The sequence below is a fragment of the Ceratotherium simum genome, chromosome 21 (genome assembly GCF_057802395.1).
Source record: "Ceratotherium simum simum isolate JZ-2026a chromosome 21, ASM5780239v1, whole genome shotgun sequence".
NCBI lineage: Eukaryota > Metazoa > Chordata > Mammalia > Perissodactyla > Rhinocerotidae > Ceratotherium > Ceratotherium simum.
The window spans coordinates 33,479,482-33,499,394 of NC_141920.1; the positions used below are offsets into that span (position 1 = coordinate 33,479,482).

Genomic DNA, 19,913 nt, shown 5'->3' on the forward strand with positions numbered 1-19,913 from the left:
GGCTTTGGGGAGAAAAAGGAAAAAAAAAAAATTAAAATTAAAAAAAAAAAGTAAACAATCCTTTTGGTGGTGATCACTTTGGAGTATATACAGACATCAAATTATAATGCTGTATATCTCGGGCCGGCCCTGTGGCTTGGTGGTTAAGTGCGCGCACTGCAATGCTGGTGGCCCGGGTTCGGATCCCGGGTGCACATAGAGGCACCACTTCTCCGTCCATCCTGAGGCCGAGTCCCACATACAGCAACTAGAAGGATGTGCAGCTATGACATACAACTATCTACTGGGGCTTTGGGGGGAAAAAATTAAATAAATAAAATCTTTAAAAAAAAAAAATAAAATAATGCTGTATATCTGAAACTTTTATATATGTTATATCCCAATGTTACCTCAATAAAAAAAAGAAAAGTAAACAACCCACCTCCTACATATATACATACAACTAACTGAAATGACTTTGGGATTCACAGTCCATTACTATTCTGTTGAGTAACCAAACAGTAAATTTTGTTTAAACTAGAGATCAGCAAACTTTTCTGTAAAGGACCAGATAGTAAATATCTATGAGCCATTCATTCTCTGTTGTAAGTACTCAACTCTTCTATTGCAGCTCAAAAGCAGCCAGACACTACATAAACGAATGAGTGTGGCCGTGTTCCAAAAAAAGTTTATTTATAAACACTGAAATTTGAATTTCATATAATTTCGTGTGTCATGAAATATTCTTCTTTTGATTTTTTTCAGCTACTAAAAATTGTCAAAACCATTCTTAGCTCATGGGCAGTGAGCTAGATTTGGCCCGTGAACTGTAGTTTGCAACCATTTTGATTAGTTTTTTGTTACTAAGCCCAGAGCACCCCTGACATGCACACGTGTAATAATGCTTCAGATAACTTCACACATACTTGACAATGAGTTTAAACAGGTGTTCTTCAGCTTGAATCTCCTGGACGGCATAAAGGTCTTTAAGTGAGAACTCCATCAACGTTCCATGCTTACACCCATCCTGGGAAGCCTTTGTTTTCTGTCCTTTGCTATTGCTAACAGAATTTGCTTCAATGTACAAAAGGAACATGCATTTGTCATTCTTATTTCGAGAACCTGTAGATTTCAAAGTATGAAATAACAAATAATTGGTATTTTCATTTTCCCAACAAAGATTCAAGCAGAACATAAAAGAAAGGCGCAGTGAGCTACAAATAAACCTTTATTTTAGAGGAAAAGTTTCACTTTATGTAGGAAACAAAGAATTCCCTAAATTAGTAGAGATTCAGAAATATCTTAAAAAGAGAAAAGATGGATGCTGACAAATTACTGAGGGACAATCAAAATGAGAAAAGAATTATACCATACCTTCTTCAGCATTTGAGACTTTGACAACTCCGGTAATAGTCACTGTGTCTCCCGGGACACAGCTATCCACCAGATCATGAACAAGCTCACATTCTATCGTTCGTGGAATCCGACCCGCTTCTCGCTGATCATCAGACATCAGCTCCTGGATCCTAAAAAGTTAAACAGTTTTCAATCAGTACATATAATGACTTTGGGTTATTTTTTCAACATATTAACTATTCAGGGTCCACATGGTGCTGAGCTAGATAAAGGGCAGATAAGTAAAAAAAAAAAAAAAAAAAAAAGTTCAACAACGTATCTAAAATTACTTCAGCAGTTTCCAATTAAGGATGGCAGGATGAGCATCTGCATTTGCCTATCCTCCCTCCAAAATGTCCACCAAAATGACAGTCACTAAGAGTGAAGAGAAGTTTTGGGGCACACAGAAGTGTCACCAACAGACAATAGATATTAATGGAATTTTAGAAAACAGCAAATGGGAAAGTATATATAGATAAAACAAAATTAAGTCCAGAATACACAGAGGAAAAAGTTACAAGGGTACAAGAGAAGTGGGAGCCAATGTTCTCAGCAGAGGCCTAAAGACACTTCTAAGTTGGAACTGACAGGAATGGAGAGTGGGAGTAGATGGCTAACAGAAAACAGGTTAATCAACTGAACGACAAGCACAGATAGCTGTTCAGAATTTTTTTGGAAGGTGGGTGGACAGGTGGGTAGAGGAAGAATGAGGGCATCCCAGCAAAGCCATTAGGCTTTACCATCCGGCAAAAACCAGAGCACTGTTCTGAGGAAATGGACCATCCACTCTGTGAGGAAAGCTAAGGCAGACATGAGGATATAAGAGCTTGAGAATAAAGCCTCCTCTTTCTGGCATTTGAGGAGCTTAACTAGAATTCAAAAACACATTCGTGAGGCAAAATCTGATGGTCAAAACCCCACCTTCTTATCCAGGTGTGAGGCCTCGTAAGGAAAAACTCTTATGTACAAAATACCAAAGGATACCTACCCTACCTGCTCCAAATAACTTCTCATTCCTCATCAGATATTCGAGAATGAAATGGCAATAACTCAGGAAGGAGAAGAGCATTAAAAACAAAAAACTGCCTTAGAGTTTTTGATAATATGTTACCGTCATAAAACAAGAATAAGCTGCTATAAAAAGGGAACTATCGGAAAACAAGTATAAGATCAGGAAAATTAAAAATATGTATACAAAAATCAAACATTTATAGATGGGAGACAAGAGAAAGAAATCTAGAAAACAGCACAAAGAAAACAAAGGATGAAGGAAAAGTTAAAAGAAAGATGAACAATCCAATGGATGCATCTGATAGGAAGCCTAGAGAGAGAAAACAGATATTCTAGAGTTGAAGATAACTCTAGAAGGACCAATCCGCGTCAAGGAGGATGAAGACACAATTAGACGTACTCTCGCTGTTTCAGAACATCATGGATAAAAAGATTACAAAGAGTGGGAAAAGTGCTAAACAACATAGTCCAAGTGCTAAAGTTATAGTCCAAGTAGGAAGCACACTAAAATATGAGATAATTCAGTGGAGTGTAAGAAAAGATAATCCATTTTGATTTTGATGCTTAGATCATTTTCCTTTAAGGGGCAAAAAAACAACAAAACAACCCAGTGATATAAATCACATTTCCTTTTCTTGGCATTTGATCACCTTACTTGGTTCTCTGTTGAATATTTACATTATGATAAAAATGTAAATGCTGTTTATTGTTTTTGTTAGACATGACCTATAAATAAAACAAAGACAACTCTGATTAGAAAACAGAAGGTAAATCTTGACAACTTAAAACTTGCAACTTAAAAGTAACACCATAGCCAAGAAAAGTCTAGAGGTAGAAGAGGGAGAAGTGAAAGCCAGTACATTTCTAATGTCCTCAGCTCACACAGAGGGGATAAGTAAAGCGAAGGAAGAAAACGACCTAAGAATGTTATCTAAAATTATGTAAAAGGCAACAAGAAGCTGTGGGAAGTGTGGCCTTCTATACTGGTGGAGTTTTTAAAAACATTTATGTATTACTTTAAAACTTCAACCACTTAAATAATGAATGTAAGTATAATCATTGAACATTAAAATAACAACTTTGGAATACATTCATTACACATCTGGATCAGCCTCCAAATTCTTTTCAGGTCATGCCCAGGCACCAGCATCCACCTAACCTGCACCACTCCAAACGCTGCTCCATGGTTACCCACTACCATCACCCTCAATGCACATTCAAACACTGGCAGACTGCAATGAGAAGTCTCAGAATGACACAACATGCTAAGATCGTCTTGCTTTAAAAAATTAGATTTTTAGGGGCCCGCCCGGTGGCATAGTGGTTAGTTAAGTTCACATGCTCCACTTTGGCAGCCCGGGGTTCGGATCCCAGGTGCGGACCTATGTACTGCTTATCAAGCCATGCTGTAGCAGGTGTCCCACATATAAAATAGAGGAAGATAAAATAGAGGAAGACGGGCTGGCCCCGTGGCTTAGCGGTTAAGTATGCGTGCTCCGCTGCTGGCAGCCTGGGTTCGGATCCCAGGTGCGCACCAACGCACTGCTTCTCCAGCCATGCTGAGGCCGAGTCCCACATACAGCAACTAGAAGGATGTGCAACTATGACATACAACTATCTACTGGGGTTTTGGGGGGAAAAACAAATAAATAAAGTTTAAAAATAAAATAGAGGAAGATAGGCACAGATATTAGCTCAGGGCTAATCTTCCTCACACACACACCAAAAAAACCAGCTTTTTTTTTTTTTTTTAAAGATTTTATTTATTTTATTTTTTGCCCCCAAAGCCCCAGTAGATAGTTGTATGTCATAGCTGCACACCCTTCTAGTTGCTGTATGTGGGACTCGGCCTCAGGATGGACAGAGAAGTGGTGCCTCGATGCGCACCCGGGATCCGAACCCGGGCCGCCAGCATCGCAGCGCGCGCACTTAACCACCAAGCCACAGGGCCGGCCCCAGCTTTTTTTTTTTTAAACACCTATAGTAAAATGCCTCATGGATAACGAGAAGATGAAATGAAACATGCCCATTTCTTTTTTTTTTTTTGGTGAGATCAGCCCTGTGCTAACATCTGCCAATTCTCCTCTTTTTTTGCTGAGAAAGACTGGCCCTGGGCTAACATCCGTGCTCATCTTCCTCCAGTTTATATGGGATGCTGCCACGGCATGGCTTGCCAAGCAGTGCGTCGGTGTGCGCCCGGGATCCGAACCAGCAAATCCCGGGCTGCCACAGCGGAGCGTGCGCACTTAACTGCTTTCGCCACGGGGGCCGGCCCAAAACACGCCCATTTCTAAGGGATTCTGTATTTTAAAACTTCAAAACAATATTATTTCTATCACAGCTCATTATGGAATGAACCATGAAGCTTTGCTTATGTTCTACATCCAGTTCAATGACTCACATAAAAGAGATATAAAGGGGCCGGCCCAGTGGCTTAGCAGTTAAGTGCACGCGCTCTGCTGCTGGTGGCCCGGGTTCGGGTCCCGGGCACACACCGATGCACCGCTTCTCTGGCCATGCTGAGGCCACATCCCACATACAGCAACTAGAAGGATGTGCATCTATGACTTACAACTATCTACTGGGGCTTTGGGGGGAAAAAAAAAGAAAGGATTGGCAATGGATGTTAGCTCAGAGCCAGTCTTCCTCAGCAAAAAGAGGATTAGCACGGATGTTAGCTCAGAGCTGATCTCCCTCACAAAAAAAAAAAAAAAGATATATAAAATAAACTATTTCTCAGTAGCAACAGGACATAATACTGTACATTAAATCCTTTCCGGACTCTGATACAGAACAAATTTCAGATAAAGACAATTATCATTTCAACACATACACTCTTAATAAACCTTTTATTATACACTTTATCACTGTCTGCAGATAAGAATCACAGCATAGGGCCGGCCCGGTGGCACAGCGGTTAAGTGCGTGGCTCCACTGCAGCGGCCTGAGGTTCGCAGGTTCGGATCCCGGGCGTGCACCAACACACTGCTTGTTAAGCAATGCTGTGGCGGCGTCTCATATAAAGTAGAGGAAGATGGGCACAGATGTTAGCCTGGGGCCAATCTTCCTCAAGAAAAAAGGGGAGGATTGGCATCAGATGTTAGCTCAGGGTTAGTCCTACTCAGAAAAAAAAAAAAAAAAAAAAGAATCACAGTATAATACAGGAATATTATAGACTTACTCAGCAGTAAGAGAGATCTAAAACCTGCCTTTTATTTAATAGTCTGATTGCTTACTTGATTGACTGCCAGTCCATCGTAACTGTGAGAGGAGAGCTACGGAGAGCAGTAAATGACTTCCCTCGACATACAGGCACAGGACACTGCAACAAGATTAATTCACATTTAGATTTTGATAAACTACAATCACATCTCAGGAAAATTCAAGATAACATGCTTCATTTAATATTGTTTTAAAAGTTGGTCTCAGAAGGGTATTAAAGTAAAATGCACTAAGAGCTGCAATGACTTCCTATTTCCTTCTGCATTAATTCTGCCTCACAAGCTTTTGAGGCATTTTCTCAGCTGGTCCCACTTGACTATTGCTCTTATTCTTTCTACTGTGGGTATGCAAGGCTCCTCACTTGTCTCTCACACCAAGCAATTGTTCCTTTCTTTGTGCCCTGGCAGTCTCCTGATCTTTGAACGCCCCTTCGCATCCAGTCCCACATACCCAGCCCAAATCCTCTCCTTTTCAAAAGGCTTTCCTAGGTCCTCTTTAATCCCCAGCTTTCCCATCTAGCCTCCTTTTGCAATGTTTGTATAGTATAATATTTATCGTACCACAGGCAGTTGTCAACACATAAGGGACAAGAGAGCTACATAAGTAAGTTGTGTTCTTCAAGTTTTTGTAAGTCACTTGTTGGCTGTTTGAACCTCAAGGTGCATTTATAAATTCAGGTTGTGGCAGACTATATTTTCCAAATATAGTTGCAACAATATCTCCGCACGAGCCTTTCTAGAAACTTGCCATTCCCCCATCAACAGACAGAGTCTAATTTCCCCCTCCTAGAATCTGGACAGGCTTGTAGTGTCACTTTGTAACCAAGAGAATGTGACAGAAGTGACGCTGCCTGACTTCTGAGGCTAGCTCAAAAGAGGCAAAGCCATTTCTGCCTGTCAGCTGGACCTGTCTCTTGAAACTATCAGCAGCCATGTGAGCAGACCAAATGTCCTCAGCTGCCATACTATGTGCAAAAAGCAAAAACCAGCCCACACAGAAAGACCACATGGAGAAGAGATGTCCAGCCAACCCTGTCACTCCAGCCACCATCGACTACAACTCCATAAGAGACCTAGAGCCACAACTACCCAGCCAAGCAGTTCTTCTAAACTCCTAACCCACAGAAACCATGAGAAGTAAGAAAATATTGTTGTTATTTTGAGCCACTAAGTTTTAGGGTAGTTTGTTATGCAGCAGTAGTGATTGGAACAGAGATCACCTAGAAAAACCACCTGTCTGATCATTTCAATTCACTGAAGTTCAAGCACATGCAAGATCTCCTTAGACTATCACTCATCTTACAAGTCCACATTATGTTATAGGGCATGGAAATACCTTGACCAAATACTGTTTACAGAAAATATCCAATTTAAATCAAGATTTAAATTCTGGCCTCTGAGCTAAAGGCAGTGCCTGAACCATAAGCCCAGACAACTAGTAGATGACACCCATTTATCAACACCACTGATTATTCAGAACCAATAGCTGAATCTAACACATCTTGTTTTTCCTGTAAGATAAGGAAGCATTAGGAATTTCAATTTCAGTAAAAATTCAATAAATGTTAAGTTTATTAAAGTTCAAGGATGATAAAGGCAAATCTTGGAAAAGAAGAATAGACATGCCAAGTCTCCCAACTTATTAAAAATTTTAATAAGATCAATGTAAATAAAATCATTTAGACCTGGTACAGGACCAGTGAAATGAAACAGACTCACATGTCTACAGGAGCACAGTGTACTACTGAGGAAGCATTACATGTCAGTAGGAATAGAGGGCTTAATTAATAAATGGTGACAACTGGCTCTTCACCTAAAACAAAAAAATTAGATTCCAAGCTTTATGCCATTCACGAAATTAAATTCCAGAGGGACAAAAGAGCTACATATAAAAAAAAAAACTTAAAAGTATTAGAGGGCCGGCCCGGTGGCTTAGCGGTTAAGTGCGAGCACTCCGCTGCTGGCGGCCCGGGGTTCGGATCCCAGGCACGCACCGACGTACCACTTCTCCGGCCATGCTGAGGCTGCGTCCCACATACGGCAACTGGAGGGATGTGCAGCTATGACATACAACTATCTACTAGGGCTTTCGGGGAAAAAATAAATAAATAAATAAAATTAAAAAAAAAAAAGTATTAGAAAGAAATGGAAGAGATACGTTTATAATGCTCGAGTGAAGAAGGCCTTTTTAAGCAGAATATAAAATGTATGGGCCAGCCCAGTGGCGTAGCAGTTAAGCGTGCATGCTCTGCTGCAGCAGCCCGGGATTCGGATCCCGGGTGCGTACCGACGCACTGCTTGTCAAGCCATGCTGTGGCGGCGTCCCATATAAAATGGAGGAAGATGGTCATGGATGTTAGCCCAGGGCCAGTCTTCCTCAGCAGGAAAAAAAAAAAAAAAGAGAAGGATTAGTGACAGACGTTAGCTCAGGGCTAATCTTCCTCACAAAAAAAAAAAAGAAGAATATAAAATGTAAAAGTCATAACGGAAAAGACCGATCAATTTAACCATGTCAAAATGTAAAAGTATACAACAAAAAATATACCACAAAGTTAAAAGACAAACCAAAGACTGGGAGAAGATATCTGTAATGTATATAATCAATGATTAGCATCTAGAACACATGAAGTATCAAGAGTATAAACATGAAGAGGAACAGAAGATAGAAAATTCAATAACAAAACTGAATGGCCAATAAAGATGTGAAAAGATGCTCAACCATAACAGAAATCATAGAAATTCATATTAAAGATGAAATATCACTTTTTACCCATCAGACTGGCAAAAATACCAAGTGTACTTTACACAATACCAAGTGTTAATGAAAATATAGGGAAATGGTAATTGCAAAATACTACCAGTAGGGGTGTAAAGTTGGGACCAACACTCTGAGAAGTTATTTGGCTACATCTAATAAAGTTAAAAATAAGCATATCCCAGGGCCGGCCCCATGGTGTAGCAGTTAAGTGCATGCGCTCTGCTGCTGGTGGCCGGGGTTCGGATCCCGGGCGCGCACCGAGGCACCGCTTGTCAGGCCACGCTGTGGCGGTGTCCCACATAGAGTGGAGAAAGATGGGCACAGGTGTTAGCCCAGGGCCAATCTTCCTCAGCAAAAAGAGGAGGACTGGCATGGATGTTAGCTCAAGGCTGATCTTCCTCACAAAAAAAAATAAAATAAGCATACCCTATAACTGAGAAATTCCTCTGCTAAGGAGATATATACAAGAACGTTCTCTGCAGCGTCATTTGTAAAAAACTGGAAACACCACAAATGTCCACCAGGAGAATGGATAAACAGTGGCTATTCATTTAATAGAATACTCCCCAACAGTAAAAATGAACTAGATATGTATCAAGATAGGTAAACTCCAAAATAACCAAGTGAAGAAAAAGCTGCAGAACGTTACATTCAGCATACCATTTATGTAAACACACACAACAAAAGCAACCCTACATATATAGTCAAGTATGAAAATGTACACCTGAAGAATACACGCCTCTAGGGATGGAACAAAGTGAATGGAACTGGGGAGGGGAACAGAGTGACTTCAACTTTAAATATCATACTTAATATTTTTTGTTAAAAAAAGCTAAAATCAGGGGCTGGCCCTGTGGCATAGTGGTTAAGTTCGCAGGCTCCGCTTTGGCGGCCTGGGGTTCGCAGGTTCGGATCCTGGGCGCTGACTCTACACACCGCTTATCAAGCCATGCTGTGGCGAGCATCCCACATACAAAGTAGAGGAAGATGGGCGTGGATGTTAGCCCAGGGCCAATCTTCCTCAGCAAAAAGGAGGGGGATTGGCGACGGATGTTAGCTCAGAGCTAATCTTCCTCACCAATAAATAAATAAATAAAAAATAAAACGATAAAAAAAAGCTAAAAATCACAAAATATTAATATTTGCCAACTTTCAATGGTGGGTACACAGATGTTAGTTATTCTCTACACTTTTCAATGCTTTTTAAATCTATAATTTAAAAAAAGTTTATAAAGGGGTCTGGCCCCGTGGCTTAGCGGTTAAGTGCATGCGCTCTGCTACTGGTGGCCTGGGTTCAGATCCTGGGCAGGCACCGACGCACTGCTTGTCCGGCCATGCTGAGGCGGCATCCCACATACAGCAACTAGAAGGATGTGCAACTATGACATACAACTATCTACTGGGGCTTTGTGGGGGGGAAAAAAAAAAAGGAGGAGGACTGGCAATAGATGTTAGCCAAAAAGAGGAGGATTGGCATGGATGTTAGCTCAGAGGTGATCTTCCTCATTAAAAAAAAAAAAAAAAGTTAATAAAGAAAGAAGGAACATAACACTTTCAAACAGCAGAATAAAGAAAACTTGATGTCTGTACCTATTAAGCCAAAATATAAAAATATGAATGGAAAAGATACACATTAACTTCAGGATAATGATCATCCCTGGGAATGGTACAAGCAAGCTGTAAAAGAGACACTAATTGTATTAGTAATGCTTTTATCTTTAAAAATATACCTAGAGCTGGCAAAATGTAAATTCTGGGTGGTGGGTAGAGGAATGTTTTATTTATTTATGTTCTGTTTTGTTGTTGTTACATGCAGTCAAGTTGGCTCCAACTCCTGGTGACCCTATGAATGAGTGATGTTCACAATGTCCTGTCCTGAACAGCTCTACTCAGCAACTGTAGACTCATGCCTATAGCTTCCTTTATGGAGTCAATCCATCTCCTATTTGGTCTTCCTCTTTTCCTGCTGCCTTCTACTGTTCCTAGCATTATTATCTTTTCCAAAGAATCTTTCCTTCTCATGATGTGCCCAAAGTAGGACAGCCTCAGTTCTATCAGTTTTGCCTCCAGCAATAGGTCAAGGTTAATTTGCTGTAGGACCCACTTGTTCATCTTTATGACAGTCCAGAATATCCATAGAGCTCTCCTCCAACACCATATTTCAAATGAATCAATTTTTTTTCCTGCCAGCCTTCTTCATTGTCCAGCTTTTGCACCTATACGTAGTAATTGGGTGTGGATAATCTTGGCCTTGGTCTCTAATGACTTTCTTACATTTGATGATCTTTCCTAATTCTTTCATTGCTGCCCTTCCCAGTCACAGTCTTCTCTTGATTTCTAGGCTGCAGTCTCCATTTAAATTGATGACTGAACCAAGGTAAACAAAATCTTTAACAATTTCAATATCATAATTTAAAAACTGAAAATAAAAATAAGCCCTGTGTTCAGAAACATTAGGAAATGTTTTGCCTTTGACTGCCAAATTGATTTGCCTTCTTTAGCAAGGTAAATAAAGGAGTTAAAGAACATGATATCACCTTTGTGGGAAGATTATATTTTCCATCTGGAAGAGAAAAACTCTGAACTTCTCCACACGCACCACAAAGAAAAGCCATCTTGGTACAAAGAGGCTTTATATTACTGACACGAACCACTGTCCCTCTCAAAGCAATGTATTTTCCATAGTAATTTGCTCGGACATTCTTGAGCTGCGTCAGGGGCTCATAGTTGTATACCCTAAAAACAAAAACCGGAACATATTTATCTATGAATTTACAATGAACAGAAAGTTGAGGTTGTCTGCATTTTCACAGGTTCCTTTTAGGAGCAACTATGGAATTCTCAAACCATATTATCCCTATATATCAGAAATTTCACAAGAATTAAATCATTCTTAAAAACAAAATATGCTAAATCTTCCCTTTTCTTCTTGTCCCTCTGGCTGTTCTCTACAGAAAAAGGAAAAAAAAAGTCAAAAAGAAGGTCTACAGATTCAGCGACTTTTGAGTTTCTAACTTTTTTCAAGAACTGCTAGGAAATGTCTCCTATAAATTCAGGAAAAGAAAAACAAACCCCTGATAGTTACCTTATTCAACTCTTCTAATGAGAATTTAAAATCTTAAGATACAATAAAGATGAAATAAACAAAATTCCATTTGTTCTCTGTGTCTAACAGAAACCTAGTAATTTTAACAAAATATAATCACACCACTTTGTGTGTTACACGGATTATTTTAACACCAGTCTTGATAAGTACACATCCAAAATCAACATTTAGAAAAATATGCAGGTTGGGAAATCAACTTATTTGGGGAGAAAAGGTTCATTTCTGTCATGATCTCTTTCAAGAATTCTCAGCAGGTTCACTTGGATGTGATGACCAATGAGATAGCAAAAAAACTCACACCCTTTTTACCGATTTCTTTGGCTTTATAAAATAAAGTTCTCATTCTTAAACAGTCTCCAATGCCCAAGTCTAAATAATACTTTAACACCAGCAAATTCCTCACCTTGCGTGAATATGTGGCACATTTACCATTGTTTCCCCATCTCTAGACAACCCTTCTTGAGCTTGTAATTCGGCTGCATGCCTTTCAAGGTCCTTAGTTAATACCTAAACAAGACAGACATTTACTCAAAAGTTGAAAAACAAAATATCCTCTAGAAGTAGAAGTCTTTTATAGAGAGAATATGAAGTTTATGAATATAAAGTTAGGAATATAAACAGTTCAGAATATTAACAGAACTCTAATAGCCCTTTAAAACTCTGATATTTAATTATGACTACTTATTTTACAGTGGATTAGGTTTTACCTGAGATTTTGTTGTCCCTGGAATGGAAAATTCCAGTATCTGTCTGCTACCTTCTGTCCTAACTAAACTTAATATTAAAAGTCCTCATAGTAGCCTCCAAAGTTATTACCTCCTAGATGGGTTCTGGTGAAAAATATTTTCTACTTCTCTATATTCACTGATTAAGATAAGGAAAATAAAGATGACTTTTGAAATACCCAATATCCACTCCCTTGGCATTTGACATTAATATTTAATATCTACGTGTACAAAGCAGTATGCTGACAATCTAAGAGAGAAAATGAGATGCACATATGTAGCTCTAAGTGTTATAAGGACCATAAAGATTTACAGACAAAATACTATTTTGAAAAGGGGTCATGAGAAAGGTTTCAGAGAGAGACAATTGAGTTGGGCCCAAAAAATTTGGATATGCAAGGCAAGGGGCATACCATGCTGAATGGACAGCATGTGCAAGAGGTAGGAGTATGTAGAGAATCCTGAAGAGAGCTCAGTTTAGCTGCACAGTAGTGAATGAAGGAGAGTAGTGAGGAGAAGAAGCTGAACTAGATCATGGAAGAGCCTTCAATGCTACCTAAAGGGTTTGGATTTCACTTGGTAGAAAAGAGTCACCACAGCTTCCAAGGACAGATCATGTCTTATCATGAACAGCAACAATTTAGGAAAGATAATGAAAGCTTAAGACAGAGATAGTAAGCAAGGAAAAGAGGTGGACATTTTAGAAATAGAACTGAAAAGATGTGGTGACTTGGATACGAAGAACTAATGATTGAGATGAGTCTGAAGACAACAGCCAAGGTTTCCAATTCAAGGTTACTAGCGGTATACACATCTTTGTAATGAACTATTCCTTGTGCCTGGAGACCCTTACCTCCCTGCTCTATGTCCCACCCTCAGTACCCCTTTTTAAGACCCTTTGTAAACAACGCCTTTACAAAGTCTCCCTGTGAGCTTTCCCCATTTCTCCCCAACAGCTGAGGGTCTTATCTTTATTTCTGAACACACCCAGCACTTTATCTGTGCCTGTCCTGAGATTTACTACTCTTTACCTGAAGCATTTATCTGTTTGCCAGCTTAAAAAATGCTTTCCCATATATTATGTCATCCGACCCTGAGAAAAACTCAGGCAGGCACAGCATATAATGTTATTTTCAATTTATACACGGTGACGTTCACAGAGATTAAGTGACTTGCCTCATGCCACAGAACCTAGATCTGAGGTTGGTCTTTCTGTTCCAAGTTCATAACTGATAACATCATGATTCTTTGTCTTACCTTCCCTATGAGATTGTATAGCTCCTTGAAAATGTTTTAATTTCTACACAATCTTTAATAAGATTAAACTATTTCAAATAAATTAGAAATAAATGTTATATTTAGGTGAGCTGTTGTAGATAGAACGAATGGTATCTTTTAGGACAGGATTGCAACCTTTCAGTTCTAGCCAACGATTTTTGGTAAAAATGAAGTATCTTTTAGAGAACGTACTGTTACTGTAAATCTTCCTTTAAAATTTTGACCAAAGTCCACAAAAAATAAATATTTACCTGATGTATCGCCAGACCCATGCAAGCCAAGGTTTTCTCAGGTGTATCCCTTAATTCATTTGCTATATTTGGTATCAATTTAGCTATTTTGTCGTCTTTTGTCAGTTCTTTAAAATCCACCAAAATACTTCCCTTTCTTTCTATTTCATCCTATAAAATATTAAGGTATGAAAACAATGACTGCTTTTTCAGAGTCAAGTATCATAACTGAGCATTCAATTACACACTTTGAGAAAGCATGTTTATAAGGTGATAAGTTCTATAAGTTTTGTGCCAAGCACAGTTCTAATATTTAAAATATATTAACTTATTTCTGCCTCTTAACATCCCTTGGTGGTAGGTTAATACTATTATCACCAGCTGACAGATGAGAAAATCGAGGCACAAAGAAGGTATGTAATTCACCAAAGTCCACCCTGCAGGTAAGTGGCAGAGCTGGGATCTGTACCAAGGCAGTCTGGCTCCAGTGTCTATGATCACAATCACTAGCACTTCAAATACATCATTCAATAAGACGACACACAAAGGTGGACAAGTACCTTTGTTGTACAGGAATCTTACCTTATCATATAAATCAATACGCCTTGTGAAAAAATTTTCAAATGCTTGAATCTTCTCAATAAAAGGAGAGTTATCGCTGTAAACTAGTCCAACAAACATGGCATTAGCACTAATAATCACACATGTACAAGCATGTTTTTCATGAGACAGAAGAAACACTATATACATGGTAGGTGACTTTTTCCAATTGCTTTGCATTCTAATTACATTTAGATAAGAATTGGTATAGAATGTATACTTAAGATCCTAAAACAAATTTAGGTCTGCATAAACTAAAATGCAGACAGGAAGTGTCTCTAAAAGCACCAAGATCTGGAAATCTTGGTACTGAACCTTTAACACCTAATAGGACCTATTAGTTCAAACAGCTTACATGATAAGCTTAAAACAAAAATTATAATAAAGCCAAAGCTAGACACATGAACTAAACTCTTACTCTGAAACAGAGTTGAAGACAATCAGTCTTTGCCATCGCAATAAATTCTAATAGTTCAAAACGCCACTTGTCAAATCCCTTTCTGAGATCTGGGGAAAGACAGACCAACACTTGACTCTGGTCTCTAAATTTTAATAATATCTTTTACACTCTGAAGTTCTATAACATTTTTGAATTTGCCTCCCACAGAGAGACAGTACAATGTAGTAGTTTGGAAGTACAGCGAAAGCACCTCCTGAACTCCATTTTTAGGACCAGTCCAAAGATCACTTCTAGTGTTCTGAGCTAACTGCTGGGGAAATACTGTGGGTGCTGGTGGCTAATGCATTCTAAAGCAACAAAAGACACATCACCTATGAAATATACCTGTTTCTATAATAGGAAAAAAAAAAAAAGACTCTCAATACAGAAAATATTTGTAAAGCACTTTATTCATTCACAAAAGGAATACTGAGTGTCTGTTATGGGGCAAGATCCTTGCCCTCAAGCAGTGCACAGTCTAGTGGGGAAAAAACACAGATACATAAATATGTCCTCTACCTAATAAGAGACGTAACAAGCATATAGATACTATAAGAGCACAGAAAAGACAATTCTCCAAACCTATACAGACAGATGTATAATGTTAGCTGGTGTTTTTGACTGTAAAAGGGGGATTCTTTAACCGTTTCCTATACAAACCTGTGTTGTTATTGTCTCCCGGCTCCAGGCCCACCCTTCTACTTTCTGCTCTGCAATCCTATGGTCAAGATCTGCACGCTGCATTTCCTAGACTCGCTTTAGGCTCTACTGATTGGAAGCACTTCAGAGAATGGAAGGTGGCAGAAAAAAGAAAGGAATTTATTCTTGTCTCTAACTCTTTTTAGCATCTCTCCAGCTACAGAGGATAGCAACAGTTCCAGCCTCGAGCTCTGAGCACCAACTGTGCCACCCTCCCACCAGCGTTACCAGCGGCAACCAGCTTAACTTGCCTCACAAGTCTGAGCACAGCTCCGAAGGGTACCCTTCAGGGGTCCAAGCATAGCATTCAAAGAAACAGCTATGCTGTGGCCCCTCCTTTGAATTCCTACGCTCTGGTAACCTCAGAACTTCTTAACTTTTGTTCCCTCAGTCATACAAGTAGGTTGCTGCTTCACAAAGTTACCACCATCTTGGGGGTTACCTCAGTGTTCCCATTTTGCTCTTTTAGTCTTCCATCTGTACATCCAATACCCTGTATTAAATCCCCTTTTTGAAACACCTAGTGTAGTTTCTGTTTTCCTGACTGATACAAAACCTAAAAATAATGCTCTTGAAATATAAACATGATTTAATTGTTTGGATGAACCAAGATTAAAGAAGAGAGTATACATCAGTTAACTAAATGAATTATAGTAGTATGAAATGAAGCATCCAAAGACAAGTTAAGGAAATATAATTATGGTACTTCTTGCACTTTTAACTCTACCTTCAGAGAAATAAAGCTTCCAGCCTTTATATGGTATAAATTGATCCAGTGTTGATTGTAGTAGCAAAGATTGTGGGGTTTGTTCTGGAAAAGACAGAATAATACGTTAGCAGAAAACAGAGCAAATTTTTTTTCCAATTTGCTTCTCCTTCCAAACAAGAACCTGACACGATACTAACAGTATCTAAATTACAAGTTTTAGTATGAATTTTGGATATTAACATTCACATACTACATTAAGGGGTAGTGTAAAATAAAAGGCTGAAATATGAGTTAAACTGCTATGTATGACAGGCATGATAGATTCCTTCACGAAGGAAAAAGAACTGAACAACTGTTGACCTTTCCTACCAGAAGTATGTTTTCCTGTGGTTTTACTCAGGTCAGTTCTGTGTTCTCTTTGTCTCCATTTTCCTGAGAAAGTCCCACCACCTCTTCCTCTTTTCCAGTTTTGAAATCTTCCTCGTCCAAATCCTCTGCCTCTATACTCTCCACTCATGTCTTCTAAAAGATAGAGATTGAAAAAGTCTTCATCAAAACTATCAGAGGGGCTGGCCCAGTGGCGTAGTGGTCAGTTCGCATGCTACACTTCAAAGGCCCAGGGTTCGTGGGTTGGGATCCCGGGTGCAGACCTACACACCGCTCATCAAGCAATGCTGTGGTGGCATCCCACATACAAAATAGAGGGAGATTGGCACAGATGTTAGCTCAGTGACAATTTTCCTCACCAAAAAGAAAAAGAAAAAACAAACTAGAGGGGAAATAGTGCTCCTAAAAATGTAGTCCCCCCTTATCCGTGGTTTCAGTTACCCACAGTCAACCTCAGTCCAGAAGCAGATGGTCCTCCCTTTGACATATCATCAGAAGGTCAGTAGTAGCCCGATGCTACGTCACAACCCCTATGTCATTCACCTCACTTCATCTCACCACATAGGCATTTTATCACCTCACATCATCACAAGAAAGAGAGTACAGTACAATAAAATATTTTGAGAGAGACCACATTCACATAATTTTTATTACAGTGTATTGTTATAACTATTCTATTAGTTATTGTTCTTAATCTCTTACTGTGCCTAATTTATAAAATTAAACTTTATCATAGGTATGTATGTATAGGAAAAAATACAGTATATACAGCTTTGGTACTATCCATGGTTTCAGGCATCCACTGCGGGTCTTGGAATATATCCCCTGCGGATAAGGGGAGACTACTGTATTAACATAGTAAATAGCAAAAATCAATATTTTCTAGTTTGAGACTAGCAAACAGGTGTGCAACATTGTACACCATGGTATAAGCCTCAGTTACTCTTACAAACTGCAGTTATGCTTCTAAATCCCATCTCTTTTAAGGTATACCATAGATGTTTAACCAAGTATACTGGATGCTCAATAAAAATATACCAGATGCTTATAAAAAATAAGAAAAGGTATTGTGCTTATTTTCAAGGAGCTCCCACAATAGAAATGAAAATAAGACAAGTGATTACTTCTAAAATAAATTGTTAGCAATGTTTTGAGACTTATTATAGGGCAGCACTTGTTGAACATAATCCTGACCTGTGAGACACTAGGAATACATCTTTATATACAGTCAATAGCTCTTTATATACAGTCAATTCTGCAGTGCCATATCCACTTTTATCAGAGATACATGGAAATTCTTACATAGGCATCTACGGTGGACCCTTCTGGGGAAACACTGGAGTGGGACAGTGTACATTATCTGTTTCAACTTATCTTTCTTTCTCTGTAGGGCCAAAAATGAGAAAGTTGCTTTTCCAGTAGATTTACAACTACTGTCTTAAAAAGATAATGGAAGGGGCTGGCCCCGCGGCTTAGCGGTTAAGTGGCGGCCTAGGGTTCAGTCCCAGGCGCGCACCGACGCACCACTTCTCCAGTCATGCTGAGGCCTCGTCCCACATACAGCAACTAGAAGGATGTTGCAACTATGACATGCAACTATCTACTGGGGCTTTGGGGGAAAAAAAAGGAGGAGGATTGGCAATAGATGTTAGCTCAGAGCCGGTCTTCCTCAGCAAAAAGAGGATTAGCATGGATGTTAGCTCAGGGCTAATCTTCCTCACACACACACACAAAAAGATTATCGAAGAAAGATCATTTCTAGGTGAATACTGATTAGACAGATTATTTGCAATTTTTAGATAAATTTGTTTAAATGCAGTAAAGGTTTTTTGAAAGCATATCCATGTTTGTTAATATAATGATAATCTTTTTTTTGTTAATTAGCCCTTCTCATTTTTTTTTTATTTTGTACATACCAAGATACTAATTTTTATTAAACTCAATCCCATAAAGATAGTTCCTGGCTGAGTAGCAATAAATTGAAATATAAGTGACCTTTAAAAAATGGGCTTTAGGGCCGGCCCTGTGGCTTAGTGGTTAAGTGCGCGCACTCCGCTGCTGGCAGCCTGGGTTTAGTTCCCGGGCGCGCACCAACGCACTGCTTCTCCGGCCATGCTGAGGCCGTGTCCCACATGCAGCAACTAGAAGGATGTGCAGCTATGACATACAACTATCTACTGGGGCTTTGGGGGAAAAACTAAATAAATAAAATGATTAAAAAAAATTTATTAAAAATGGGTTTTAAAATAATTCCTATAGGTGGAGCACAGGGCATTTTTAAGGCAGTGAAACCATGCCGTATGATACTGATATATAACATTATGCATTTGTCAAAACCCAGTGAACTGTACAACAGAGTGAACCCTAACGTAAACTATGGACTTTAGCTAATAACAATGTATCGATTTTGGTCCATCAATTGCAACAAATGTATCACACTAACGCAGAATGCTAACAATCAGAGGAACTGGAGGTGGGGAGAGTGAAGAGGAAATACCTGGGAACTCTCCCTACTTTCTGTAAACCTAAGACTGTTCTAAAAAATAAGTCTATCTAAGAAAATAGTTCATGTCCTAAGGATAAAAATAAATAAGAATATATCCGTACACTGTAGTGCAATTCATTACAAGACAGCATATCCATCTTTAAAGGGATTTAATTAATAAATAAGTTAATAACTAAAGTTCACAATGTTAGGGCACGACAGGACTTTGATAATCATCTAGACCACATCATACATTAAGAAACAGAAGCCCAGAGAAATTAAGCGAACTGATGAACATCAAAGCTGTTCCGTGACAGTACTGTGTTCAAAACTCCGTCTTCAGACTCCTCAGCTAAAGCGCCCCTTCGACAACGCTATGTGCCCTATATTTCTCAAACGAGATAATATGGTGAGAATAACTAGTAAAAATTCCAACACAAATGCAAGAGGTAGGACTGGAGAATGAGTAAAGGAGCCACCCGTCCGCCTGCTGTGCTTCGTTAAATACCCTACTTCATTTGCGTCTCCTCAGGCTAAGTTCTTACTTGCAAAGCACAGAGGTCCCAAAGCTCTCCTAGCTCACCGCTGGGCCGGCTCCCGGGTAGGAGCAGATCCGCCCGGCCCGCTCTCCCTTCCTCCGGGGAGGCCGAGAGGAGTCTCCGAGGTCCGGGCTCCTCAGGTAACCCCTGCCCAAGTCCCGCGGTTCTCCTTAGCCACAGTTCTCCTGACGTCCCCGCGCAAGGCCGAGTCTCATCTGTCGGAGAGGCTCGGGGCCTCAGCTTCCCCACCGAGGCTGCGAAGGTTGGCTAGAAGACATCGCACGCCTCCAGCTGAAGTTCACTCTCCTTCCCAGTTCTTTTTCGGCGCTCCTGTGACGCAACTTCCGTCCAA

The 19,913-nt window shown here is 39.5% G+C and overlaps 1 protein-coding gene across 4 annotated transcripts in view; it reads right to left on the reverse strand.

Annotated features, from left to right (window-relative positions):
- MCM8 (minichromosome maintenance 8 homologous recombination repair factor) overlaps nucleotides 1–19,891 on the reverse strand; it is a 49,439-nt gene extending 29,548 nt beyond the window's left edge. Inside the window, exons 1-10 of one of the 4 annotated variants that reach the window (XM_087445587.1) lie at nucleotides 19,606–19,891; nucleotides 16,511–16,672; nucleotides 16,169–16,252; nucleotides 14,286–14,368; nucleotides 13,725–13,874; nucleotides 11,874–11,977; nucleotides 10,902–11,100; nucleotides 5,622–5,707; nucleotides 1,354–1,505; nucleotides 906–1,101 (exon numbers count right to left, since the gene is read on the reverse strand). In XM_087445587.1, the coding sequence (XP_087301713.1) occupies nucleotides 906–1,101; nucleotides 1,354–1,505; nucleotides 5,622–5,707; nucleotides 10,902–11,100; nucleotides 11,874–11,977; nucleotides 13,725–13,874; nucleotides 14,286–14,368; nucleotides 16,169–16,252; nucleotides 16,511–16,667 (1,211 nt within the window). In that variant the 5' untranslated portion in view covers nucleotides 16,668–16,672; nucleotides 19,606–19,891. Of the gene's footprint in view, nucleotides 1–905; nucleotides 1,102–1,353; nucleotides 1,506–5,621; nucleotides 5,708–10,901; nucleotides 11,101–11,873; nucleotides 11,978–13,724; nucleotides 13,875–14,285; nucleotides 14,369–16,168; nucleotides 16,253–16,510; nucleotides 16,673–19,567 lie in introns of all 4 variants that reach the window. The other 3 variants (XM_087445586.1, XM_004433772.3, XM_087445588.1) reach the window with 3 other exon arrangements.
- Nucleotides 19,892–19,913: the final 22 nt, after the last annotated feature.